Source organism: Leptonychotes weddellii, chromosome 3, assembly GCF_054177405.1.
Source record: "Leptonychotes weddellii isolate Sample4059 chromosome 3, ASM5417740v2, whole genome shotgun sequence".
Taxonomy (NCBI): domain Eukaryota; kingdom Metazoa; phylum Chordata; class Mammalia; order Carnivora; family Phocidae; genus Leptonychotes; species Leptonychotes weddellii.
This window is the reverse complement of record NC_138371.1, coordinates 175,629,518-175,653,286: the sequence shown is the minus strand read 5'-3', so window position 1 is coordinate 175,653,286 and position 23,769 is coordinate 175,629,518. Positions and strand designations below refer to the sequence as shown.

Sequence of the window (23,769 nt, the reverse complement as noted above, 5' to 3'; positions counted from 1 at the left end):
TGAGGGGACGGGGGACGTGCCCTCCCTGAGATCGCAGGGGTGAGGGGACGGGGGACGTGCCCTCCCTGAGATCACAGGCGTGAGGGGATGGGGGATGTGCTCTCCCGGAGATCGCAGGGGTGAGGGGATGAAGGGGGACGAGCCCTTGCTGAGAACTCTGAGCAGCTTTGGCCCCTGCTGCTACGGTTACACTGGGCTGGGCGTTCTGCACATGTCACTTCTCTCCTGAATCCAGAATTCATCTGCTGGCCTCCATCTGGGATTGTGGAAACCAAGGGACCCCTGTACTCACCAGAATTGCCCAGTATAAACGCTAACGTTTGGGGCCACATTCACCATCCCTAAAACTAATGCAACTTTACCTTCGAGGTAACAATTAATTCTGAAAACTTTTTTGGATTTACACAAAATAATCTTCCTTCTGTATCGGCTCAGTCCGTCCCCCTCGATCCTTCTCTGACTTCAGCGGACTAGCGTCTCGGGCCCGAACGCGGTCATCCCGCGTTTCCCCCGCGTTGTCTAACGCTCGTTAGTAACACCCGGACTGAGCGCATCTCCCAACGCAAGCCTCTCCTGCTTTCCTTACAGCATCACAGCACCTGTTCCGGCTGGGCCCCCGCGCCCCCCACCCCCCTGCAGCACCCCCAGCCCCTCCCCACCCCTACCTGGACTCTCTCTGTGGCACTGGGCCACAGCTGCCTGCACAGGACTTTCTTGAGAACGTCAGGAAGGAGGCTGACAGTGATGAGCAGGATGATGAGCAGCCAGGCAGGGCCGCTGGACAACATCTGGATGAACACATAGTACATTCTCTGGTAATTCAGGAACGGCCTGGAAAAACAACAGATGAGCAAGTCGGAGGTCATCCGGAGGACACCGCACTCTCTGCTCTCAGGAAAAGCCCGCCCGTTCCCCGAGGTTTTACTTTTGTCACTGACCCTCCTGGGTGTGTGTGCGCCCGCCTACTCATGAGCAACGGGCCGCAGGATTTCCCCGTCAGGCCGGGCAGGGAGGAGTTCTACAAGTCATCCCAAAGAGACGGGATGTCCCTGGAGCTGTTTCTGGACAGCGAAAAATGATTTTAAAAGATTAAAATAGTTGATTTTTTTTTTTTTTTTTGGTATCTTGGAACCACAACCTGAGCGATGGCTGTTAACATGCACAAGACACACACGGGTTCTGATCAGCAGCGCTAGTTAACCACCCTGGGCTTATACAGTGAAAAAATGACATTTTTTCCTATGAAAATAGAGAGCACGAAGGGCCTCCCTTCCAGGCAAATCTGTAATTCAAGAAAACATCCACACTGGGCTCCAAGACGGAAGTTGGAAGGGACCAGCAGTGAACTTGGGTTAGTTCTGCCATCCGTACGCCCAAGGCGGGGAGCGGGGCAGACGGGTGTTCCGGATGGAACGTGGACGTCACAGGCCGGAGGCCACCACAAGCCCGTCCAGCTCAGCACCCGCAGGTCCCCAAGAACACGCAGCACAGGGCTCTGGCCACTAGAGGTCAGCGACGCTCTGAGAGGCGGGGCGGGCACGGCGCTGAGGGCAGAGCCCCACGCTCCAAGCTGCCCGGCACGGGCACCGTGGAGGGGACGCCGCGTCCGGCCAGCACGCCCGGGGAAGGCACGCCCAGGACCCCCTTGTCCCAGCCGCGCTCAGGAAATGCTCCTCACGCAGAGGTGTGGGCACCGTGTGTGCCGAGACGGGGGCGGGACGAGGTGGGACCAGCTGCCTGGGCGAAGGGCGACGCATCAGAGGGGTCCTGAAGGACACGTAAGAGCTCACGGGGCAGGCTGGCGGGAAAGGACAGCCGGGCAGAAGGAACAGCATGAGCCATGGTGTGCCAGGGAAGGCACCCGAGTAGGTACCACACACACAACCACGTCTCGCCCCTGCCGGACGCCACGGAGCACTGGGACCCTGCCATTTCTCCGCGGAGCGTCCTGGGTGGCCTCCCAGGAGCAGGGCTCTGTCCGCCGGCGGCAGCGGGGGGGCCCCAGGCCGGCCCCACCTGCTACGCCCGCTAGGCCTGCTCACCACCGCTGCAGCATGGAAGGCTGGCCACGCCACGCCCACAAGCACTTAGCCCGGGCCCCATCCCGGGACACATTTAGGACGCCCAGCCCACCACGACGAGGGTGATGCCCGCCCGGGCCACAGCGTAAATGACTTCTCTCGAGAAGACTCGTCTGACCTGCGATCTGACGCAGGTCCCTTGCGGCAGCGCCTGGCCTCCCTGGTCTCAGCTAGTCACCTGCCACGCAGCGTGGCTCCCCCACGGAGAACGTGGGTCCAGGGAGTGGGGACCCCTCGGCCTCGCGCCCCCACGTACCAGATAATCCCTCCCCAGAGGAGGGAGAAGACGACGTAGAACAGCAGGGACCCCCAGATGACAAAGTGGTTTATCCAAGTCCAGTAGTGCGTATCGAGCGCCAACTGAAAGACAGACACAGGCCGCGGGTCAGGGCCTCGTCGGGACCTCGTCGGGGCCTCGGCCACAGCATCGCGGACCGGCAGTGGGAGAGAACGGGGAACACAGACCACCCCGCCTCCACAGCAGCCAAAACGCCCACATAAACCTGCTGAGGAAGCACAACCAGAGCTCCCAGAGGAGAGAGACAAGGCAATGTCCCTGCATCCCGGGGGGCACGCCCCAGAGTGTCTCCCGCTTGGCGAGGACCCCGCGGCCCAGCTACCCTGTCGGCTGTGTTCCCACCGCGGAGACTCGGGGCGACAGTCTGAGGAATGCAGAATTCGGCTTGACTTTCAAAAGAGCTGAATTTCCCATAATACATTCATTTGTTTTAAAGTAGCTTTTGACTGTATTGGGGCTTGTTGTTTAAAGGAATTCTCACCCGACTCCTTTTACAAAGAAAAGGCTCATTCCCTCATCCACCTTCCGCGTAATTCCAGAAGTTCATGTATTGGCCGCCCGGCACCCAGTGCACTGCGTCCCCACTTGACTTCTTAAATGACTGAACGTGACCCTGGAGGGCGGCCCGGGGCATGGGGGCTCCAGCCCGGGCACGGTTACAACGAACGGGGCGGCTGAAGAAGGAACATCAACGGCATGCGCTTACCTTTAGTGTGACCGTAAATACCATCACAGTGAACACCAGCGTCCCAAAGGTCCAGTTTCCAAAGATCTGTGGGGGGAAATCATCCAAAGAGTCTCCAGTTAATACACATCATTCCCCTCCACGCTCAAGACAAGACTGTCAGAGAACACAGCTTAGGGCTCTCTCGGACCAGCGCTCCGGACCCCAAAGACATAGGGATGGGAAGAAGCTGGCCGTCGACACCCCGGGCCCCCCGACCTCCGGGGTCCCTGCGCCACCCCCTAGGGGCCAGGCCAGCGGTTGGGGGATGGGTTCAGAGTCCTTCCTGCACTGGCCCCTCCACGTCGGCCCCCTCGACCCTCCACAAACATCAGTCCTGACGTGGCGGACGGAGAGGCGAAAATCCCCGGGAGCGGGAACGCTCGTGTGCAGGGTGCCGGCCGCCGGCCGTGTCTCTTCCACGTCGTGTTCCCTGCGGAAGAGACGCGGCCCAGCTCCCCGGCTCCGCGCCGTCTGCACGCTCAAGAACAGACTCAGGAGCACTGGCTACCTCCTCTGAACTCAACTCAGACGCCTGCCCGCCCTGGAACAAAACCAAGGACAGGAGCGAGCCGCCCAAGAGGACAGCCGTGTCCTAAACGAGCGACCCTGTGAGGGTGGGGCGTTCCCCTGGACGGTCACGGGGAGGGGGAAATGGAGGCAGACGAGACAGCTGCACAGAGGCCCTGGCAGCCCGTCTGACGGCCAGAACCACAGACGCGCCAACAGCGCCGAGGAAGATGCCCCCCGCCCCCGGCATGGTGCCGCGAAGCCAGACGTGGTGGAAACATAGGGTCAAATCACGAAAACAAGACATTTCTCAACTACAGACAAAGACACAGAAAACGAAATACCGACTTTCTCTCAGGGGGACATCAGTCCGCTGGAGATTTTATTCTCTTCAAGATTTCTCCAGAATCCCCTAAGCACGGACCCCCTTCTGGTTTCTGTGAACCGCGCCTCTCAGAAAACGTTCCTAGTACTTCTTGAAAAGCAAACAGCTCTATTTCATTAAGAATTAAGAGGTTGGAATACAAGGAGCTTTCTGTACGGTTAGTTTTCAACAGAGAAAACGCCGGCGAACACAGAGGCTAGGTCTTTGCATACGTTTGGCGAGGTAGGGTTCTAGAGTTCGTGTGAGGACACAGAGCCCCACAGACCCCCACCAACATCCGGACCTCATTCCCCAGTCCATCACTGGGATCAAAACGGGGCTTCCATCCCTCGGACCCACACATGGGGGCTGGTGCCTGGAGGCGACTCTGCCCCCAGGGGACCCCCGCAAAGTCCCAGGACGGTTCTGGCTGCCACGCTGGGGAGGGGGCTGCTACCGGCACCTCGCGGGAAGGGCTGGGGTCTGCTGCCTGCACAGGGCGGCCCCACGACCAGGGACCAGAACTTCCCAGCCCCCAGAGGCCACAGCGCCCAGGAAAGAAACTCTGACCGAAAAGTGCAGTCTTGTTTCGCTTTGGGGGCAGGAAAAGTTTTTTAAGCTCTGAGACCAGGAGCAGCTTGGCGGCAGGCTACAGAAATGCTGGGCCAGCAGGGTGTCGGAAACCACGCTGCGTTTTGTTTTCACTGGAAGCTGATGCTTGCAGACAAAGGACATGGTGAGCAGGCTTGAATCCCGTGTGGGCCTGTCAGCGGGACCTGGCAGGAAGGCCTGCCCCTCCGCTTCCTGACACCTGGGGCCCGTGGTCACACCCCTGCTTGGCAGGGGACACGGAAATCTTTTTTCAGGGCCGGGTAACAGCAAGGGGCACAGCAGACGCGCGAGGTCCCACCCAGCGCATCGCCAGCTGGTAGATTTGCGGAGCTGGAAATTACGGCCGGCCTGAGATTCCGTACCAAGTAGGGCTCCTGATGCCTCGCGCAGTAACGCGTGGGCCTCAGCTGTAATTTCTACGGGCACGGACCAACAACACCCAACTAACTTGGCTCCAGAACTGGGAAATTTGGTTCCGAGCCCCGGCAATGAAGACACGTCTGCTCTACCTTCACCTACACCCTCGGCCGCCAGTCCTGAGTCACCAGGACAGCGGGTCGGGGGACGGCTCTGGGAGCACCCTCGAAAGTCCTCATCCATCCTCGCAGTGGGGAGCCCTCAGGCTTTTGCCACTGAAGTTTCTTGCCACTATTTCTATGGATTTTGGGGGTGGGAGGCGAAAGGGTGTCCAGAGGGTTTGCTTTCTGAATGGCATCGGTCCCAGGTGCGCTGCACCTGATTTCCTAACAGAGCACTCCCCTCAGTGCAGACTCCCAGCCCCGTGTGGGGACAGCGAACACCTGGGGAGCCTGCGAGCCTCCAGCTCCACCTCACTCGCCCTTGGTCCCCCCTCTGCCCGCCCAGGAGCATCCTGTAGGAAAGCGTTCTGCTCCTAAAGGCCCTCAAACCCAGACCAACTTCACCGTCATGTGTAAAAATATTCCACAACAAACAACACACACGGTCCAGGCTCCCTTCACGCGGACTCTGCCGTCTGTTCTCGCTGTTTGCTGACCCCCGTTACCACCTCTGGAAGGAACCTGCTGCTCCACACGAGTACGTCCATTACTGCCTCTGTGAGCTCGTCTGTGCATCACAGGGAGAAACAGCTTTGGTGTGTGTGCAGAAAATGCTCCCTAAGTGAATTTCTTTTCAAGAAGTTACGATGAGTGTTGCCTCAACACCACACGGGATCTATGCACATTCCTACAGAACGATGTAGCTCTTAAGAAAACGGGTCCTCACCTGCTGACCACGAGTGGGATGGGGCTTCTGAACCCCACGGATGCACCCTGAGCAGGAAGGGTGGGTGTCCAGGGAGGGATGGACATTACAATCAGCAAACTCCTGCTGCCCACGAACCAAGAGCTTCATCAGTCTCCGGAGACTGGCCCTCGATGCACTTGGGTTCTGGGGCTTATCTGAATTACCAGAGAACCAGGCTACAATGCTATCTTAGTTTTGTGGGCGATCGAACCCTCTTACCCGCAAAGCGAACAAGAAAGGCTCCATCTGGAGATGTGGACGCACAGGGGTGGGGGCAAGGGGGGGTGGGCTAGAGTTTGAACACCAGACGTTTAACCCTGGCCTTGCCCTGTGTGCAGTGGCCTTGGGCCCCCCCATCCTACTGGGGCTCCTGTCCTCCCAGGGATGTGGGATGGAGATGAGCGCCACTCCTGATTCGGGGATGCTGTGGTTACTCTTCATCTCACTCTGATGAGCCCGGTCTTGGGGCTCCCCACCATCTACGGAGCACTGACTTGCAGGAGACTTCACCTCTCAGAGCGTCACTGTGGACAAACACCTCACCTCACAGACCCTGCTTGGCACCACGTGCCCCGTGCCTGGTTCGCAGTATCACCAGGCTTCTGAGCAGCTTCCTGTGTGGACAGGCCAGCACGTAGGGCCGAGGGCGGGCCCGGGAAGCTCTCAGCCAGCGGGCAACAGGGCACCTGCCGGGCTGATCTTCGATGCAGCGGTGCGGGCCGACTCTGCTTTCTCCGTCCTGGTCTCTCTCTCTGTCCTTGCTTCAAATTCTAACAACAGCCCCGCACGCTAACAGCCCCTCAAAGGCGTGCGTGTGTGCGTGGGGTTATCAGTGTTGCGGAAAAGCCCCGGCCTAGAAGTCAGGACTCAGGCCCCGTGGAAGCTCAAGGCACCCCAAGGAAACAGGCCAGTCGGAGAGAGCAGCAGGGACCTGGCAGAAGTTCCTGCATCCGCTGGAGGCGTCCAGAGCACCACGGCACCCTGAGGAGCGGCTCGAGGCACATCAGGGCTCCGGGGATTTGAGCACAAGCTGGAGACACTGCCTGGGCCTCACGAGGGACCGCACCACACCTGCCAGCCGGCACGACCACGTCCAGGGTGCACGGGCCACCCACGTCGTCGTGCGCGTCCGTTCCCCGCTGAAACCGGGCAGGACCGGTCCTCTCACTAGGGACTCTCGAGCCCGGGGCAACGAAGGAGCAGCACGGAATAAAATGACACCATCGGCATTGCACGAAAACCCCAGTTTGAGCACCCATGTGTGTATGCTACTTCATCTGTCTGAACTCGGTGCTTTGACGTTAATGCCAAGAGTGAGCAGCACCGTGTGAGGAGGCTTCTCGTGGTGGCAACAGGCTAACTCGGTCCTGACGTCCCAGCTCTGGGGGCCCGACATCTTAGTCCTTCCTAAGACACATGCAAGACCCTCCCTCAGGGCGTCGCTGCAGGAAGTCCTGTGGGGACCCCGCAGGAGGACGGGCCTGGGGCCGGCTGGCATCCAGGAATTATCCAAGCAAATGAAGACAAAGGAGTACATTCTAGAGAAACGCCAAGCTTTCAAAAAGCAAAATGAGATATTTAAAACATTTTCAAGATCAATTCAGTAAAAGTTGATTTAAGCTACAATGAAAGAGAGCAGCACCTTAGTAACGAGGAGAAAAGAAAGTTCGCCCCGTACCAGCGAACAGTGGGCTGCCCGGCGGGCAGGGGGTCACGTCGGTGCAGCCACCAAGCCCGGGCAGCACTCCAGAGGGCACGGCCCTGAAGTGTGCCCGTGTGTCCCCCGCGTGTCCCCGAGGCCCGGGTCTGCCACACAAAGCGCGTCCCCACCGTGCCTCCCGTGCATGGGACGGCACCGTGCACGGAAGTGCAAACGTATCAATTACACCCAGCACCACCTGGGCTGGCGAGCCCGACACAGAACTCCAGAGAAGAAACACCAAGTACGCAGGACCAAATGCACACACACTCGCCTAAGGCAGAGCTGGCCCCGCGTGGGGGCTGGTGGCAGCTAGCAGCTTTCTACCGACAAAGCACACAGAAGAAGTCACAGGTGAAAATATTTCGAGAAATATTTTATTTTTAAGGCACTCCAAAACATAAAGGACAAACCCACAGTTTTCTTACCATGTGTGTGTTGGTGGTCATTATCTGAGAGTGGGGAGGGAAGCCCGAGGCAAAAAGACAAAAGCGAGATACGAATAAAACAACCCCAGAGATTATGCAAACAAGCAGGGAGCTGCCTGGTTACTAGCAAACTCTCAATCTACTCTTTGCAAAGGTAGCAGATACTTAAGGTAAATATGGGTGGAAAAAAGCTACAGTGTGTTGAATACGAAATTAACTCCCAAAGGAACTAAACTAGGCCTGAGCGAGGGAACGAACAAAGTGGCTCGCGGTGACACAGTGCCATGAGCCTGGGACTCCCGGGAAAGGTGTGTCCGGCAGGAGGAGGGGCACCGCGGCCTCGAGGCGCTTTGGTGGACAGATGCCCCAATACCAGGCCCCACAGGCTACCCCGGCCCGCGCCCGCATGGCACTCCCAAGCAGCCCAGCCCACACGATGCGGTTCCGTACTAACCTGTCCATTGCTGGTCACTGTTGTGTTTTCAAACATGAAGTAAGCACCAAAGAAAAATACCAGAGCATCAAATACTCCTAAGAATGTCCAATAGATGAACACGCGCCAACGGAGCAGAGCGTTCTTGGCGATATCTCTGTGGAAGGCGACAGGTGAGATCACACATCAGGGACACCAGACTCTCACAGTGGCCGGGCCACCCCCACGCTCTGTTGTGACCATCTGGCCAGGAAGGCCCCCTCAGTCACGGCACCGTCCCAGGCTGCAGAGCCAGCTGGCTCCACCACGCGATGAAAGTGGGTCATGGAGAAACAGGCCCAGTACACAGGGTCGCCCTGCCCGGCAGGTCTACTCCCGTGCCTGCCTGAACCCCTCCACACCTGCCCTGGGGCTGGACACATGCTCTGATCTCACAGAGCCTTCCGGGTGGATCCCGGTGGGCTCCTCCTGATAGCTTCTAGCACTGACCGTGTCCCCGCGCCATACTCCGCCTGCCCCCTGGCCTCCTGCCAACACCCCTGCCCCTCACCCAGCACCATGCCTGGCTCCACAAAGCCCTTGGGGCAGCCAGAGCACCAGACTGCTGTACCAGAAGCAGAATCAGAGCACAGTGAACCGAGCACATGCGCGGTGGGCATGGGACCCCCGGACAATGTCCCTGTGGGATCAAATGCAAACGACATTCGGTTCTCTCCTTCCAGGTGGACACTGATGTGTCTGAGGGCAGGCTCACATCTCTGCTTGTGAACGGACCCAGGACATGAGGCCCACACCCGTCCCGCGTGACATGGGCTGTGGGCCTCAGGCTCGTGGCGCATCTCCTGCCAGTCCACGGGAGGCCAGTTGCAGGGGTCCCTCCGGACGCAGGCCTACCTCGGCGTCTCCCGTCTCCTCAGACGCGCTCCCCCCCACTGAAGGCACAGACAGCGAGCTCCACGCTTGCCTGCTTGTCGCCCACAGGGATCCCTGGGGCTCGGGGGCTTCAGATCCCACATCACGGCAGACACTCTGATGGGGCCGTGACGCTGGCAGGTGCTCTGCACCGTGTGGCCACGGGACGCCCACACACACAGACGGACACCAGTAAACCTGGGCGCCCAGAGGGATGCCGTCAACCCCCGTGCGACGTTCTGTTCGGCAGTAACCACCAGGGTCACTGGAGAAACGCTCAGAACCCGCGTACCCTTAAAACTATTCATGAATCTAAAATTACTTGATCTAAGAAGTTAAATTTAAGAAAAACCACAAAAAAGTAACACACTGAATCTGCCAGCCATCTTGGAGTACGATTCCAAATTGGCAGAAAACGCCTTTTCCTGATGATTAAAAAGTACTTTTTAGCAAAAAAAGGCACTCTGAGGTCAGATCTGCTAACTTTTCTCTTTATCTCACTGAATGGGATGTACTTGGTCTTTAAAGGATAATTTAGGCTCTAGATCCACTGGGGTCACCAGGGGGCAGAACCGCGTATCCCGGGTCCTCTCATAACTACTTAACAGGCATGCTCAGATGCAGCACCAATCCTCTCCCTCAATCTGAAGTATGTTCGCCTCAGTTACGTTGTCTCCCCGTGAAAGCCTCTCTGGGGGAAGCGAGCGCACCAGCCTGAGCGCTTCGGGCTTTTCCGCCAGGGAGCGGGCTGCAGGGTGGGGGCACCTAGTGCACCTGGGCTCCCGTCGCGGGCGGCACCTGTAGATACCTGTAGAGGGAGGGGTCTCTCCGCAGCGTGTCGATGCTGACGTGCTGTTCCATCAGGCTGTACAAAAGGATCGGGAGGGAGGTGAAGCTGATGTTGTACAGAGTCAGGTAGGCAGTGTCGTACAAAGTCTGTGGGGAGTACAAAATCAACCTGAAAACCGCACTCCTCCGTGGATCTCCACACACCACTCTGATGCTTTCTCGAAATGTACACGTATTTCTTAATTTGCAAAGACCCAGACCCACGAGCATTTTAACGGCAGAGTCCACTTTCTGCAGCTACAGACAGTGGGACATTTCTCAGTCCTTCCTGGCGTCAACTGTCAGGTGAAAGCTGTGGCCAACACAGATGCCACCGGGACCCACCCCATTTGGCCGCTGCAGACTTGCAACAAAAACAGTTGCGGAGGGCGCCTGGGTGGCTCAGTCGTTAAGCAACTGCCTTCGGCTCAGGTCACGGTCCCAGGGTCCTGGGATCGAGCCCCACATCGGGCTCCCTGCTCCGCGGGGAGCCTGCTTCTCCCTCTCCCACTCCCCCCTGCTTGTGTTCCCTCTCTCGCTGTGTCTCTCTCTGTCAAATAAATAAATAAAATCTTTAAAAAAAAACAGTTGCAGAGAAGTCTGCAATCTTGATGGCCACCTTCAAGCTTCAATATTCTCCAGTCCCGGCCCCTCGGGCAGAAGCAGGGACGTGACGGGAAGGGGATGCCCCGAGGGGCCGCTGTTCTCCTGGGCAGCTCGGCACCCAAATGTGCCAGATGCTGACGATCAGGCACCCGGCGAGGGCCTCAGATGCCCACTCAATTCTCTCCATTAGGGGCAGAAAGCCGCCACAGCCTTTGGGGGCAGGTGAGCTGGGCACCTTGCTGATGGGCCACGTGAGCAAGCCCACGGTAGCCACTGGGCATCGGCCACAGTGGCCACTCCACGTCTGCTCCTGAACCTGCCTGTGGACCGGGCTGCACAGGGGTGCGAGGTGGAGGGCACTGCACCCCTGACCTGCTGCCCCCTGCAGCCTGCGCCCCCTTACAGCCTCCTCGCCCCTGCAGCCTGATCCCCCTTACAGCCTCCTCGCCCCTGCAGCCTGCTCCCCCTTACAGCCTACTCACCGCTGCAGCCTCCTCGCCCCTGCAGCCTGCACCCCCTTACAGCTTCCTTGCCCCTGCGGCCTGCTCCCCCTTACAGCCTCCTCGCCCCTGCAGCCTGCTCTCTCCTTCACCACCACAAGGGCAGGGAGGTAAGGCCCAGGGCAGCTTCTGACTCAGACAGTAGGACTCACCTGTTGCGAAAATCCACAGAAGAACTGGTATAAAAACTGAGGGAAAATGAAGCAGACATTCTGAAAGGCAAGCCACACGCTAGTTAGTTCAACAGCACGCCGTGAGACACATCTACCCTCCTCAGCTGTCCCGGTCATAGGCCGCATCTGCAGGAAGTGACCCCACAGTGTGCTGTGTTCTCAGAAGGGTGGGTGAGGGGCCGTAAAGTCTGCTCTTATTTTAATGGCACTAGGAGGCACGCGTTCCGGTTGCTCCGTGAGCAGACAGCGTCCAGGGATGCCGCCTATGGAGGAATGAGGGTGCAGCGGGGCCTGAGCATGGCCAGGAGAGAGTCTGAGAGCGGACGAATAAGGAGCCATCGCCAGGACGCACGGAACAGTGGCCTTCCCTCAGTCACGTGACAACGCAAGGTTCCTGCTGGTTCCGTGCCGAATCTGTGTGCGCAGGGGCGTGGTGCACCTCCTCTCTCAGGGACAATGCGAGGACCCCCTCCCTGCTGGCCCTTCTGTCTCTCCCTGAGCCGCCCCTCAAAGCACCAGAGAGATGCTCAGTGCACCACGTTCAGCCGCAGCACGGATGCCCTCCTACCTTATAGAAGAAGTACTGCACAAGCTCAGATATCCTGATGTAATAAAAATGCCCGTGAACGAGCAGCATCTTCTTCAGGTGCTTAAATTTCGGGACTGCATAGTCGCTGTTCCTTGCGGCCTGACGACCTTCCTTCCCAATGACGCCTGCAGGAGGAGACCCACTCTCAGCACCGTGTGAGGGGAAGCAGCAAGAAGCGAAATGGGGAGCCACCAAACACTGGCGACGAGAACATTCGGACCCACACGCGCCCTGCACCTGCGCCCCTCGGTCCTGCCACTGGTCTCCCCTCCCCGCCTCACGGGCACCGGATGTGGGCAGCTTACCGATGCCCACGTGCGCCTCCAGGATCATGCTGACGTCGTTGGCGCCGTCGCCGATGGCTAAAGTAATAGGGTGCTCTTTTGAAAGTTTGATTAATTTAACAATCTGGAAAATAAACAAATCAGCATTTATCTTCTGTTTTGTTTGCACAGATCGCTAACTAGGCAGAAAGAACATGGATGTCAAGTCAGCCAAGGAAGACAGAACAATGATCGGCTTGGTATGAAGCTCCTACGTTCAGTCTGCTCTCTGCGTCCAGGATGAATCCTCACACTGGAACCCCGACACAGTAAAGAGAAGGCAGCTAACGTGTGACTACCAGGGAATAAACCGGAAAAGGCTGGTGGGCAACTGCTATCCGCTCCTGCTACACGCACAGATTCAGCAGACGGGGTCCAGGCAGACCTCTGGGGACACCTGAACAGCACGTTCCGCTAGAAGACACGTCCATGCCAAGCTATTTGCTATCGAGCATGCATTTCTTATAAATAAGCAGCTTCTCACGCTATTTTAATCCTCAAAGTTGTCACGTGTGCAAATCCAATCTGGAAACTCAATACAATTAATAATTTCCAGCGTGTTGTCCATTTCTCGGCAACTTCCTCTCCGTCTATGTGTCTAAGTGCTACGGTTCATGGTAGAAGACCAAGAAGATGAGGAGCCACGTGTGGACTGCCTGCCATTTCAAGATGCGAGCCTGAAACACTAACGTGTGTAAACCTTTTTGAAAATCAGTTAAAAACTGAAAAAAAGGGACCATGTAACACATGAAAATCAAACACAGAGTCCTCAGTTTGCCCGTCTGGACAGGACGACAGGGGTTTACGTGGAGCCTGACACAGAAGACGAGGCAGGGCAGGACGGCAGCCACGCTCCTGGGTCTCAGCTGGTGCTCGCGGGCGCCCGTGGGGAGGGGGTCCTGGTGTGCCTCTAGAGGCTAGAGGGATGCTAGAAATGTGAGAAATGGCGCTTCACACGTGGTTTTCAGTGTTTTACCCTAACCCCTGCGTCAGTCTGAGAAGTGCTGCATTTCTTTCATGAACAGTTGAAGACAGACTGGTCTCGTGCATCTCTAAAGTGGCTCGACAAAGTGAGATGTGCTGTAGGTTTACTGATGCCAGAAACACACCCATGCTCACACACGTCTTCTACGATGCCTTACAAAACACTGAAAAGAAACACGTCACGTGTGGGTCTCCAACAGACCACGTGGGCTGGGTAGGACAGGAGTCTGGAGTCCAACAGGCTAGAAGCCATATGTGGACTGCCAGTTTCCAAATATATCCTTGTAGACAAGTTATCCCAGTTTTCTGTGTCTCAGTACTCCTCTGTGCGATCAGCATAACGCCCCTCAAACGCTATCATTCTGTAGGGGTTCAGAGCTGCATCCGTCAGGGGACACCAACAGCAGGTGCGTCATAATGCACTCGTGCCCTCCCGTCCTTCCTACAGAGTCTTAGAATGAGGTCCCCTCTGCACGAGAGGTCGTGCAGAGCCAGGCTTCCCAGCCTCCAGTGGGAGACGTATCCACCTGATCCGGCCAACTCTCACCTAATCACGACAAGCAAAGTAAGATCCAGGTTGGAAATTGCTACCATTTGTGCTTCTATTTAAAAAAGGTGGTGCCTTGCTGGGTTTGGAAAAAGAAAACCATGAGAGGCTGTAAGAACTAGCCGGAGGCTCTGGATGTCTGCCTCCCCCACCGCCCCCCCGGGGCCAGCTGAGATGGGGGCCGACCTGAGCCTTCTGCAGGGGCGCCATGCGACAGCAGAGCACAGCGCTGCAGTTACGACAGATCTCCAGGAAGAGCTCCCGGTAGTTGCCGCAGCTCCCGTCCTCACGGGGCTTCATGATCAGGGACAGCGCCGCTCCGTCAATGATCAAACCGTAGTCCTGCATGTCGGCTGAGAGTCTGTTCAATCACACAAATCAGAGACGTGACTCAGGAGCGAAGTGCACGGACTTCAGAAGACTATCATTGTTTTTCGGATATCTGCAGATGTTATAAACTGATTATCAAGGGATTAAGAAACCGGTATTCCTCGTTTTATCAACACAGTCTTTAAAGCACGGGACAGAACGCCCTCGACCACATGTTAAAACTGAGGTTTAATTAACGTTCTCCTGCCACCGAGGCAAAGCAAACACCGAGTTCTAGCTGCGGTTTTGTGTGCACACTCCGCTACTCTGGCAAAGCCGACCGAGAGCGTGTATCCTGCAGCCTGCAGAGGTCAGTCTTTATTCCCGAGCCCCGGCCACGGTGGCCAGCCTCAGGCTGCAGCCCTGCCGCGAACCCCTCCTGGGCATCCTGCCTGGAGGACGTGAGTTGGAAAGAACACGGTCAGAGTACGTCTTTCTGCTGGGTTTCAAAGTTACAAGAACATCCCTGATCCCCCAGAGGAGTCCTGCAGATCAGGTGAAGGGAAACATCCTTGCACTACTTATGAATAATTCAGCGTTTGCATATGATGAGAAAGCTGCTTTTGCATTATGACATTAATGAAAATCTAAAACGATTCCCATGAAATCTTAACCTTCAATCATGGATCTGATACCAGCAAGGACAGCATTGATAAAATGTGAATATATTGCTGAATGTTCTTGGAAAAAACAACTCTTGGGCATATCCTGACAAATAAGCATGAATTATTAATATTTCTCTCCACTCTGACAGATACCCTGAGGAATCCACGATACAGCCCGAGTGCCTTATAAGCAGATGAGAATGATCTCATTCCCAGTATTTTATAAATCAATCTGCATCCTTAAGCAGCATTTAAAAGTGAACACACACACACACACACACACACACACACACACACCTCTTCTGCAAAAAAACACACCACAGTTGCTACAAAGAAATAGCCCTGGCGCGTCCCGCTGGAGCTGCAAGGACCCCCGGGGATGGACCTGCACCATCCACAGGGGTGCCGAGGCTGCGTGGCCATCCCGTGGCGGGAGAGGGGCACTGCCTACCCTGAGAAGTTGTCCCTGGTTAGGCTCCCGCTGTGGCGTAGGACGGTCTTGCTCAGCTCAAACAGGACGTCGTGTAGACTCTGCTCCTCGATCTTCTTGGTGGTGAGCTCGAGCAACTGCGTGTTCCTCCTGAACAGCTTGCAGGCGTAGCAGGTGGCGGCTGCCGTCTCCATCTTGTCCCCGGTGAGAACCCAGACTTTGATCCCGGCCTTCTGCAGGGCTTCTATGGTGTCGGCAGCTTTCTCCTGGAGCCTGAGCAAAGCAGAAACGAGAACACAGGCCTGAGTGTGGCATGGGAGAAGACAAGAATTCTCAAAATTTGTAACCTAGGAAACTATTTCCATTCCCCCAAGCTAAAAAAAACCCACACCGCTAGCTCGTGATATTATCATGAGGTACCCGAAGCTGCTTTTATACTTATGTATTAACTTTTTATAGGAAAGCACTTCCTAACTCCAAGCACAGAAACACCCATGATGTTAAGCAGTAAAGCATCAATCTTGCATAATTCGGTGAGCACATGCTGCTCTGTCTAGCTGGGGCTCCGCCACTTGCAGAGGATTTTAGGCAATGACAAGAAGGACCATAACCGCCAAAAAAGTCTTAACCAGGGGAAAATGGAACCAGGAAAAGAGGTAGTCAGTAGTATTCACTGCCTTTTCTTTGGCATAAACTGTTGTAATTCTGCCACTTACCACACTGGAGCCCAGATACCTCTGAATATGGTAAAATCCCGAGAAAGCCAGCAGGTTCCACGACTGGCTAGCGTGCACCACGAGCTGGGCACGTGTCAGATGCCATGGGAAGCATTCTGCCTGCGATGAATCCCCTCCACCAGAGCTCATGGGGCGAGCCTCCGTTAGCAACCCTGTGCTAGGTGCGGAAAACCCAGGGCTCGTGGGCCGGACAGACTCGTGCAAGGATGGGCGGCTCACACACTGGTCAGGCCGCCGTGCTGTGCGTGGACATCTGCCTCATTTGGGACCTGCCATTCTTTCTAGATTTTAGCGTATGGGCTTTCAACAGCTGTGTGAAGTAATGTGCCGTGTCCCTGCCCAGCACTGACGGGATGGGATCCTAACTGCGGTGACCCAATGAGACTCGGCAAGCTTCCTTGGCAAAGCCTTGTGCTCACGTGACCTCAGCATTCCAGGGACATGGAAAACATCTCTAATTTCATCAGTTTTTTTGAAAACAGAAACTGAGGACCTGAAAGGTCATCCTGCAGAGACGTTGGTCAGGGATTTTAGGGAAATGATTTGTGACTGAATATCATCACTTCAAAGCTGCTGGCCCCCAACTGTCCCTGGGCACCTACTCTGTTTTCGAGGTCCCAACTCCCCACTGAGTTGATCTGCTCCCTCGGCCCTCATGAGGGTATGCAGACTCGGTTCCCCCATCCAGACTCTCCTCTCCCTAACCTCCTTCGAGGACCGTCCCACTCTTCCCCAGGCAAATGCACCCCAACGCACGTCCCCCTCCCTCCTAGCACTGCAGACCCTCGGTGGTGTCGTGTTCTAAAGCCTGTCCTGAGCACAAGCTACCCCCACCCCGTGTTGGTGCCTGGACCCCCGCCTGAGTGATGGGAGGGGCTTAAGTCACCAAACTGAAGTCAAACACGTCACCCGACACCTTACTGAAATTGGGAAGCTGTGGAATGCTTGTTAAAGACACCGGAAAACTAGGATTCCAGTAAGGACTTAAACATCGGGCCCCCTTACACCTTAAAGACTTTGAACCTTTACGGGAAATAAACTTTCAGTAAATGCCCTCATGTTTCTACTTCATTCTGTTAAATTGGGGCATTTTTTCTTTTCCTTTCCGTCCACGGTCTCGAGTCGCAACAGTGACACGCCTGCGTCTCAGTGTGCTAGGCCTGAACTCACGTCCAGCCTCATCGCAGAATGGCGGTAGATGGGCAGCTCCGTCCTCGGAGCACGGGAAGACACTGGCTTGGTAATCTTACCAGTGGTTAGTCATGGTTTTTGCAACATTCTACTTCACAGTTTTACATTTCTTCAAGGAGAAATGAGAAATACACCTGAGTACATTCACATCTAAAACGTTACGCTTGGACTTGGAAAGGGCTAGTGACAAATTTAGGAACAGAATTATGACTGAACTCTACAGAATGATTTAAAAATGACCGTCTCTCTTGACTACTGATGACACGGTGTGAACGTGCCAACTGTTCTGGTCTGTCTGGCAAAGCGTGAATGTCAGGTCTTTATCCACGGAAAGTCAAACACCGTCCAGGCACGACCTCCTGGTGATGCCACCCTGAGGCCAGTCTCATCCTGCTGCGGATGCACATCCACGTGAGGACATGAGGTGCCACGGCCAGTCCCCCGGGCACCCCACGGGCTCCGCGGCCTCAGAGCGCCACCTCCTACTTCTGAAGCTGGGCGTGGCGCGTACGTCACCTGTCCTCCACAGCTGTGGCGCCGAGCAGGATGAGGTCCTTCTCTACTTGCTCGTAGGCCTCCGCTAGCTTCCTCTCTCGGTCCTGAAGAGCCACTTTGGCGGCCTGCAGCAGTGCACAAACACCTTCGTATTCTTCCGGAACAAGCCTTTTGTAGGCAACGCACAAGGTTCGAAGTCCCTCCTGCAGGAAACAGCACAGCGCTTAATGTGAATTCAAGTGTCACTCTGCTGGAATTTTATCTTTCAAGAGCTTTCCCAATATCCCCTCTCACTAATCAGGACTAACTACAGAATTGTAAGTCAATGAGCCCTCAACGTGATGAGTCATTACATCTGAATTATTTATATCCACGTTCAATATAGACAATCCTTATAGATTACAAAATTTCACACAGGTAAGCATGGGAATACAAATCGGAGCCGTGAAAACATAAGACTTTGTTCTTTTAGGCTGACGAATAAAGAGTTAAGCTTTTTTTTGGGTAGTAATTTAAGATTTTATTGTAAATATCAAGTGATATTTCTAAAGTAACACTTTTTACATGGAGAGTTGGTAATACGGTTTGGTCTTCCTTAGCAACCACTGAAGGAAATTACTCAGTTGTTTATCAAACCTACTGGGTCCATAGGACAGAGAAATAAGAATCCAAGAACAGTGGATTTATTGTGATCATAACTCCGGTGACACAGAGAACACGTGCCACCAGCGAGCGAGACACCGTTGGGTGCCCGAGGGCCACACACGGAGCGCTTCGATCCCATCAATAGAAGTTTCCTTCCCGTCAAGACGAAGCAAACCATCACAATGGTCTGACTGATGCTCTAAGGACGACTTCCCTTCTGTCTTCCCTGACTCCATGAATCCTAGGAAAACAGCCAGAATCCTCCTATATAGTCAGTCCAAATTCTGGGAGAATCCTGGTTTGTAAGATTTTAAAAAGATTTTCCAGTATAGGAGTTTAAATTTTCCACAAGTGCCAGAAAACCCTTCGCATTTCTCATGATTCCTCAGACCTCCAAATGCGGCTGAAGGACACAATCACAGTGCGGCTAATCTCTCCTATTGTCCCAGTTCTTCAAAGAGTTGGCACGAATGGTAAGCAGAGCTTTCAGAAATAAAAAAAAGTTTGTTTTTAAAAGTGGATATGGGATTTCTGCTTGTGGAGACAGGGAGTAGACACTTATTCCTGATTCCTCCGAAGTACTACCCAGACCCCAAACACTGTATATAAAACAACACCGATGTACAAACAAAGCCGGACAGATACACCACAAGAAAAGAAAGCTAAAGAACAATATCCCTTCCAAATACAGATGCAAAAATCCTCAGCAAAGTACCAGCAAATTGAATCTAAGAGCATATCTGAAGGATTATGCACTAGGACCGAGTGGACTTCTCCCAGGGAGGCAAGGATGATTCAGTAAGGGAAGATCAGTCCAGGTAATTCATGAGAGCAGCAAAATGAAGGGAAAGGCCCCCATAATCATCTCAGTTGATGCAGAAAAAGCATCTCACAAAAACCAACATCTTTTCATAATAAAAACCACTCCATAAACTAGGAATAGAAGGGAATTTCTCCAATACTGCAGAGATATTAATGAAAACCCCACATACTGTGAAATGCTGGAAGACAGAAAGCTTTGCCCCTAAATCAGGAACAAGACCAGGATGCCCACTTTGGCCACTTGTATCCAGCACAGCCTTGGAATTCCTAACCAGAGCAACTAAGCAAGAAAAGAAAAGGCATCCAAATTGTAAAGGAAGAGTTAATGTCACCTCTGTTCACAGATACGATGAAAACCCTGAAGATTCCACAGAAAAACACTGGAACTGACAAATTCAGGAAATGGTCGAAATACAAAGTCAACATATAAAAATCAGTTGCGTTAAGAAGGTAAAAGATTTGCAGACTGGAAACTACAGTATGTTGCCAGGAGAAGTTACAGAAGACCGAGGGGAACAAAGCCCCGACAGTCCTAACGACTCTACCCAAAGCCATCCACGGAGTGGGTGCAAACCCCTAGCAACAGCCCGATGGCTAAACACAGCCCAACACTTGTGCGGCATCTCAAAGTTCTGAGATCAGCCAACAGTTTTGTAAAAGAACAACAAAGTTGAAGGACCCACACTTCCTGATTTCAAAACTTACTGGAAAGGGACAGTCATCAAAACTGCTGCTGGCAATAAGACAGAGAACAATGGAGAAGAATGGAGCCTCCCGTGCATGCGGGGGATTTTTGACATGGGCGCCAGGACCATTCAACAGGGAAGGGCGTCTAACCCACAAATGGTGCTGGGAAGACTACACAGCCACCTTGGAAAGAATGAGGTTGGACCCTTCCTCAAGCCACTTACAAGATTAACTCAGAATCGATCACAGCCTCCATGTAAGAGCTAACACCAGGAAACTCTTGGGAAAAAAACACAGGAAAATCTTCATGACCTTGGGTCAGGAATGTGACAGTAAATACACGAAATACCCAGGAGAGGTTAAGTATGGGGGGACGGAAGGCAGAATAGAGGTTAGCAGGGGCTGGGAGAGCATGGAAGGGACAGATTTTGCTTTGTGGGTATGGTTTCTATTTGGGGTGATGGCTGTTACTTGATGTCAATGAATCACAAGCTGACGACAGCTGCCTGGCAGATTTTATGTTCTGTGTATTAACCACAACAAGAAATGGATCACAGATTTAAACATAAAACATACAAGTACAAAACACAGAGGAAAACACAGAAGAGAGCACTCGGTACCTAAAGTGATAAAGAACTTAGGCATGACACCAAAGTGGGACATGCAAAGGAAAATGGACAGGACAGACGTCCTCCGAATTAAAAACGTTTGCTCTGCAAAATACCCTGTTGAGAGAACGAAAGAAGCTGGAAATGGAAGGAACTATTTGTGAATCACAAATATGATGAAGAATTAACATCTTAAACTTTTAAAGAACTATAAAATTCAACCTAAAAATAAAACAAAAAAATCCCACCAAACGATCCTCTTAGAAAGTGGGCAAAACACAAGCAAAGACGTTTTGCCGCAGACGACCCGCACGGGAGCTCACTGGAGGTGGCGGCCACCGGCCTATGTGGGGCGCTTGCTGAAGACGGGAGACACGGCCCCTGAACGGTGCAGACACCAGAAAATGGGTGGGAGTTTCTTTTTTTTTTTTTAAAGATTTATTTATTTATTTGAGAGAGCGAGAATGAGAGAGAGCACATGAGAAGGGGGAGAGTCAGAGGGAGAAGCAGACTCCCCGCTGAGCAGGGAGCCCGATGCGGGACTCGATCCCGGGACTCCAGGATCATGACCTGAGCCGAAGGCAGTCGCTTAACCAACTGAGCCACCCAGGCGCCCAAGGGTGGGAGTTTCTTGAAAGACTAAATGCTCTCTTACATCATGTTCCTGGGCGTTCACCCCAGAGAAATGAAAATTTATGTCCACACCACCTGGACACGAATTACACGCAGGTTTATTTCTGGCGGCTTCACACTGGAAACAACCCCAACGTCTTCCCACAGAAGGACGAGAAGGTGGTATGTCCACACCGTGCACGCTGCTCGGCTTGAAGAGGAACCAATGTCGGCCCCTCCATACTGTCACATTTCCATCGCACTCTTGAAATGACAAGCGCCTGCAGAAGGCAGACGGGCACGGTGGGCAGGGCCGGGTGGGCCGGGAGCGGGGTTGGGAGCAGGGCCGGGAGCAGGGACGGGAGCGGGCAGCTCGGCTCTGCACCTCCATGCAGGGGAGCCAGGACGCCACACAAGTGACACGGTGACAGACTGCAGTGTGGACCAACACCTGCTCCCAGGCTTCGATGTGCACTCCACGTGGGGAAGATGCGAGGAGATGCAGTCACCCCTCTGCACGATCCTTACAGCTTCCTGAGACTCCACAACCGTCTCCACATACAGGTGTCCCTGCTCAGGCCTGCAGAGTTGGGGGGTTCCTGGCACGGGGACTGCAGCAGCCCCTCGAGCGTCTGCAGAGGACCGGTGGGCGCGTGAGGGGCTCCCCAGGCCGGAGACAGACCTTCAGGAGGGAGAGGGGATGGTGCCGTCCCAAGAGCCGGGCTGGAGACCCCGCAGTTCACAGGGGATTCCCCTCTGCACGGGGGAGGAACTCGCTCCACTCGAGCGACATCCTGGACCCACCTCACATGCCATAAAACCGCCGTCTGAACAAAACAATGGCTCCGGGAACCAAGCCGTGCCCTATGGGAACACAGGGCTCCCCTGCGGCCAACAGGGCGGTGTCCTCAGGCCGCCCCGTGAAAGGCCAGCAGCACGCACGTGGGCACAGAGCGTTACCGACAGCGAGGACACAACCCCAGCTGAGGCGGACGCAGACCCGGCACAAGGGCAGAACTGGTGGAGAAACACGTCAAGCGGCCACCTTGTTATGCGCGACCGAAAGTTAAATACACACACGCAGCTGAGAGAAATCCCCCATTGTCTGAGATGGGATGCGCTCAGCAACGACTTGTAGCCCAGAAGACATGGCTCGCGAGAGGAGGGAGTGTGAAGACAGGGCGACAGAAAGTCCCCAAAACGAAACTGAAAACGCTACGACCAAGCACCGTATCCCACGGGGCACTGGGGTTCCTGGAAAGGTGGAGGCAGAAAAAATATCGGAAGACATCCTGGCTGAAAACTCCCAGGCTTGATTAAAAAAACCATAAACCCCCAAACCCAAGAGGCCCAAGCAGCCTGAGCAGGCGCGAAGGGGCCGCGCCAGAGCCCACCCCGACTGACAGCCCGAACGCTGCCCCTGAAGATGGCCATGGAATGCAGACAGAACAAAGACAGCCGGCCCCTCAAGCAAAAGGAAACGCGAGTCCGTCCCGGCTGTTTCTGCAATGGCCGCACTCGGAGACAAGCCCCAGGTGCGTCAAGAGGGCGGTCCTGCACCGGCCGCCGAGCAGCCACGCATGGTGGTGGCGCGCAGAACACGTGTGCCGACGCTCTGACGCGCCCTGGCACGATCGCCAGCACCGCCGCGGAGCGCCGTCCCCCCCCCTCCCCCCGCGGAGCGCCATCCGTCCTGGGAGCTGCTCTGAAAGAGGGCAAGAGACGCGGGGACCAAACACCTGGCGCAAACTTTAGCGCCAGGGGCAAGGTTATTAGAAAGCATGGAGGAGAGAGTTTAAAACCGGTTATGGCCGTTAAGGGGCCTCAGGACTGGGAAGCCATGCCGCGCGCCCCCAGTGTGCAGGTGAGGGTCGGTGCCAGCATCACTCCCCATGAGGAAACGCCGTCTCTGGGGCGCACGCAGCAGCTGTTCTCAGGCAACACACCGCGTCTGGTGTGGGTCCCCGTCCCCAAGAGAAGGGGTGCGATGGAGACCCCAGGGCAGCGGGGAGCATCCTCTCAGCATCCTGGGCGCAGGCCCTGGGGTCCGGGCGGTGACCGGGCAGTGGCCAGGGTCTGCGCGGACGGTAGACAGGCCTGTGGCCTGTGTCACGGGTGTGGTGACCAGCGCGGCTGGCGTCCCATCCGTCTGTGGCGGAACAAGGCCGCCCGTCGTTTCAGACCCAGTGCTGGACTGACTCGCAGGTGGGGCTGCCCCCTCGGGGAGGACCGGGCGCACTGAGTATCAACACTCAGCACCCAGAGACGGCGTCACGTGCACGTGTGCCCTTGGGCGCTTCACAGAAGCCCTCCCTTCCGTCAACGGGACCCTCGCCTCTGCGGGCAGCAGACTGAGTGACCCCGACCCTCCCATACACCAGGGCTCAATCATCTGCGCCTCCTTCGGGGTCGCTGCTGACTCGGGCCATCAGGGCAGTGCCTCCCTTGGCCAGCAGGGGTCAACAGGCACCCGCACACGGACCCGAAGACAGGGCCCGCCCCACCCCCCCCCACAGCCCCCGCACACCCCGCCCCGCCCCACCCACACACACCTTGCCCCACGCCCCGCACACACATACACCCCCTGCACACCCCGTCCCACCCCCACACCCCGCCCCACCCCCCACACACATACCCCCCCTTCACACCCCATCCCACCCCCGCACACACACCCCCCTGCACACCCCGCCC

General features: G+C 55.4%; 1 protein-coding gene across 10 annotated transcripts in view; it reads right to left on the bottom strand.

The window, feature by feature from the left end:
- ATP11A (ATPase phospholipid transporting 11A) overlaps positions 1-23,769 on the bottom strand; it is a 116,707-nt gene that overhangs the window by 8,901 nt on the left and 84,037 nt on the right. For 9 of the 10 annotated variants that reach the window (XR_014143922.1, XM_081815222.1, XM_081815223.1 and 6 more), the window contains exons 18-28: positions 17,726-17,907; positions 15,303-15,554; positions 14,064-14,238; positions 12,329-12,431; positions 12,003-12,148; positions 11,414-11,473; positions 10,136-10,263; positions 8,437-8,572; positions 3,086-3,151; positions 2,338-2,441; positions 666-831 (exon numbers count right to left, since the gene is read on the bottom strand). Coding sequence is in view for 9 of the 10 variants with exons in the window: in XM_081815222.1 (XP_081671348.1) it covers positions 666-831; positions 2,338-2,441; positions 3,086-3,151; positions 8,437-8,572; positions 10,136-10,263; positions 11,414-11,473; positions 12,003-12,148; positions 12,329-12,431; positions 14,064-14,238; positions 15,303-15,554; positions 17,726-17,907 (1,518 nt within the window). In the remaining variant the exon portion in view is untranslated. Of the gene's footprint in view, positions 1-665; positions 832-2,337; positions 2,442-3,085; positions 3,152-7,482; positions 8,007-8,436; positions 8,573-10,135; positions 10,264-11,413; positions 11,474-12,002; positions 12,149-12,328; positions 12,432-14,063; positions 14,239-15,302; positions 15,555-17,725; positions 17,908-23,769 lie in introns of those variants that run through there. The other variant, XM_081815225.1, reaches the window with a different exon arrangement.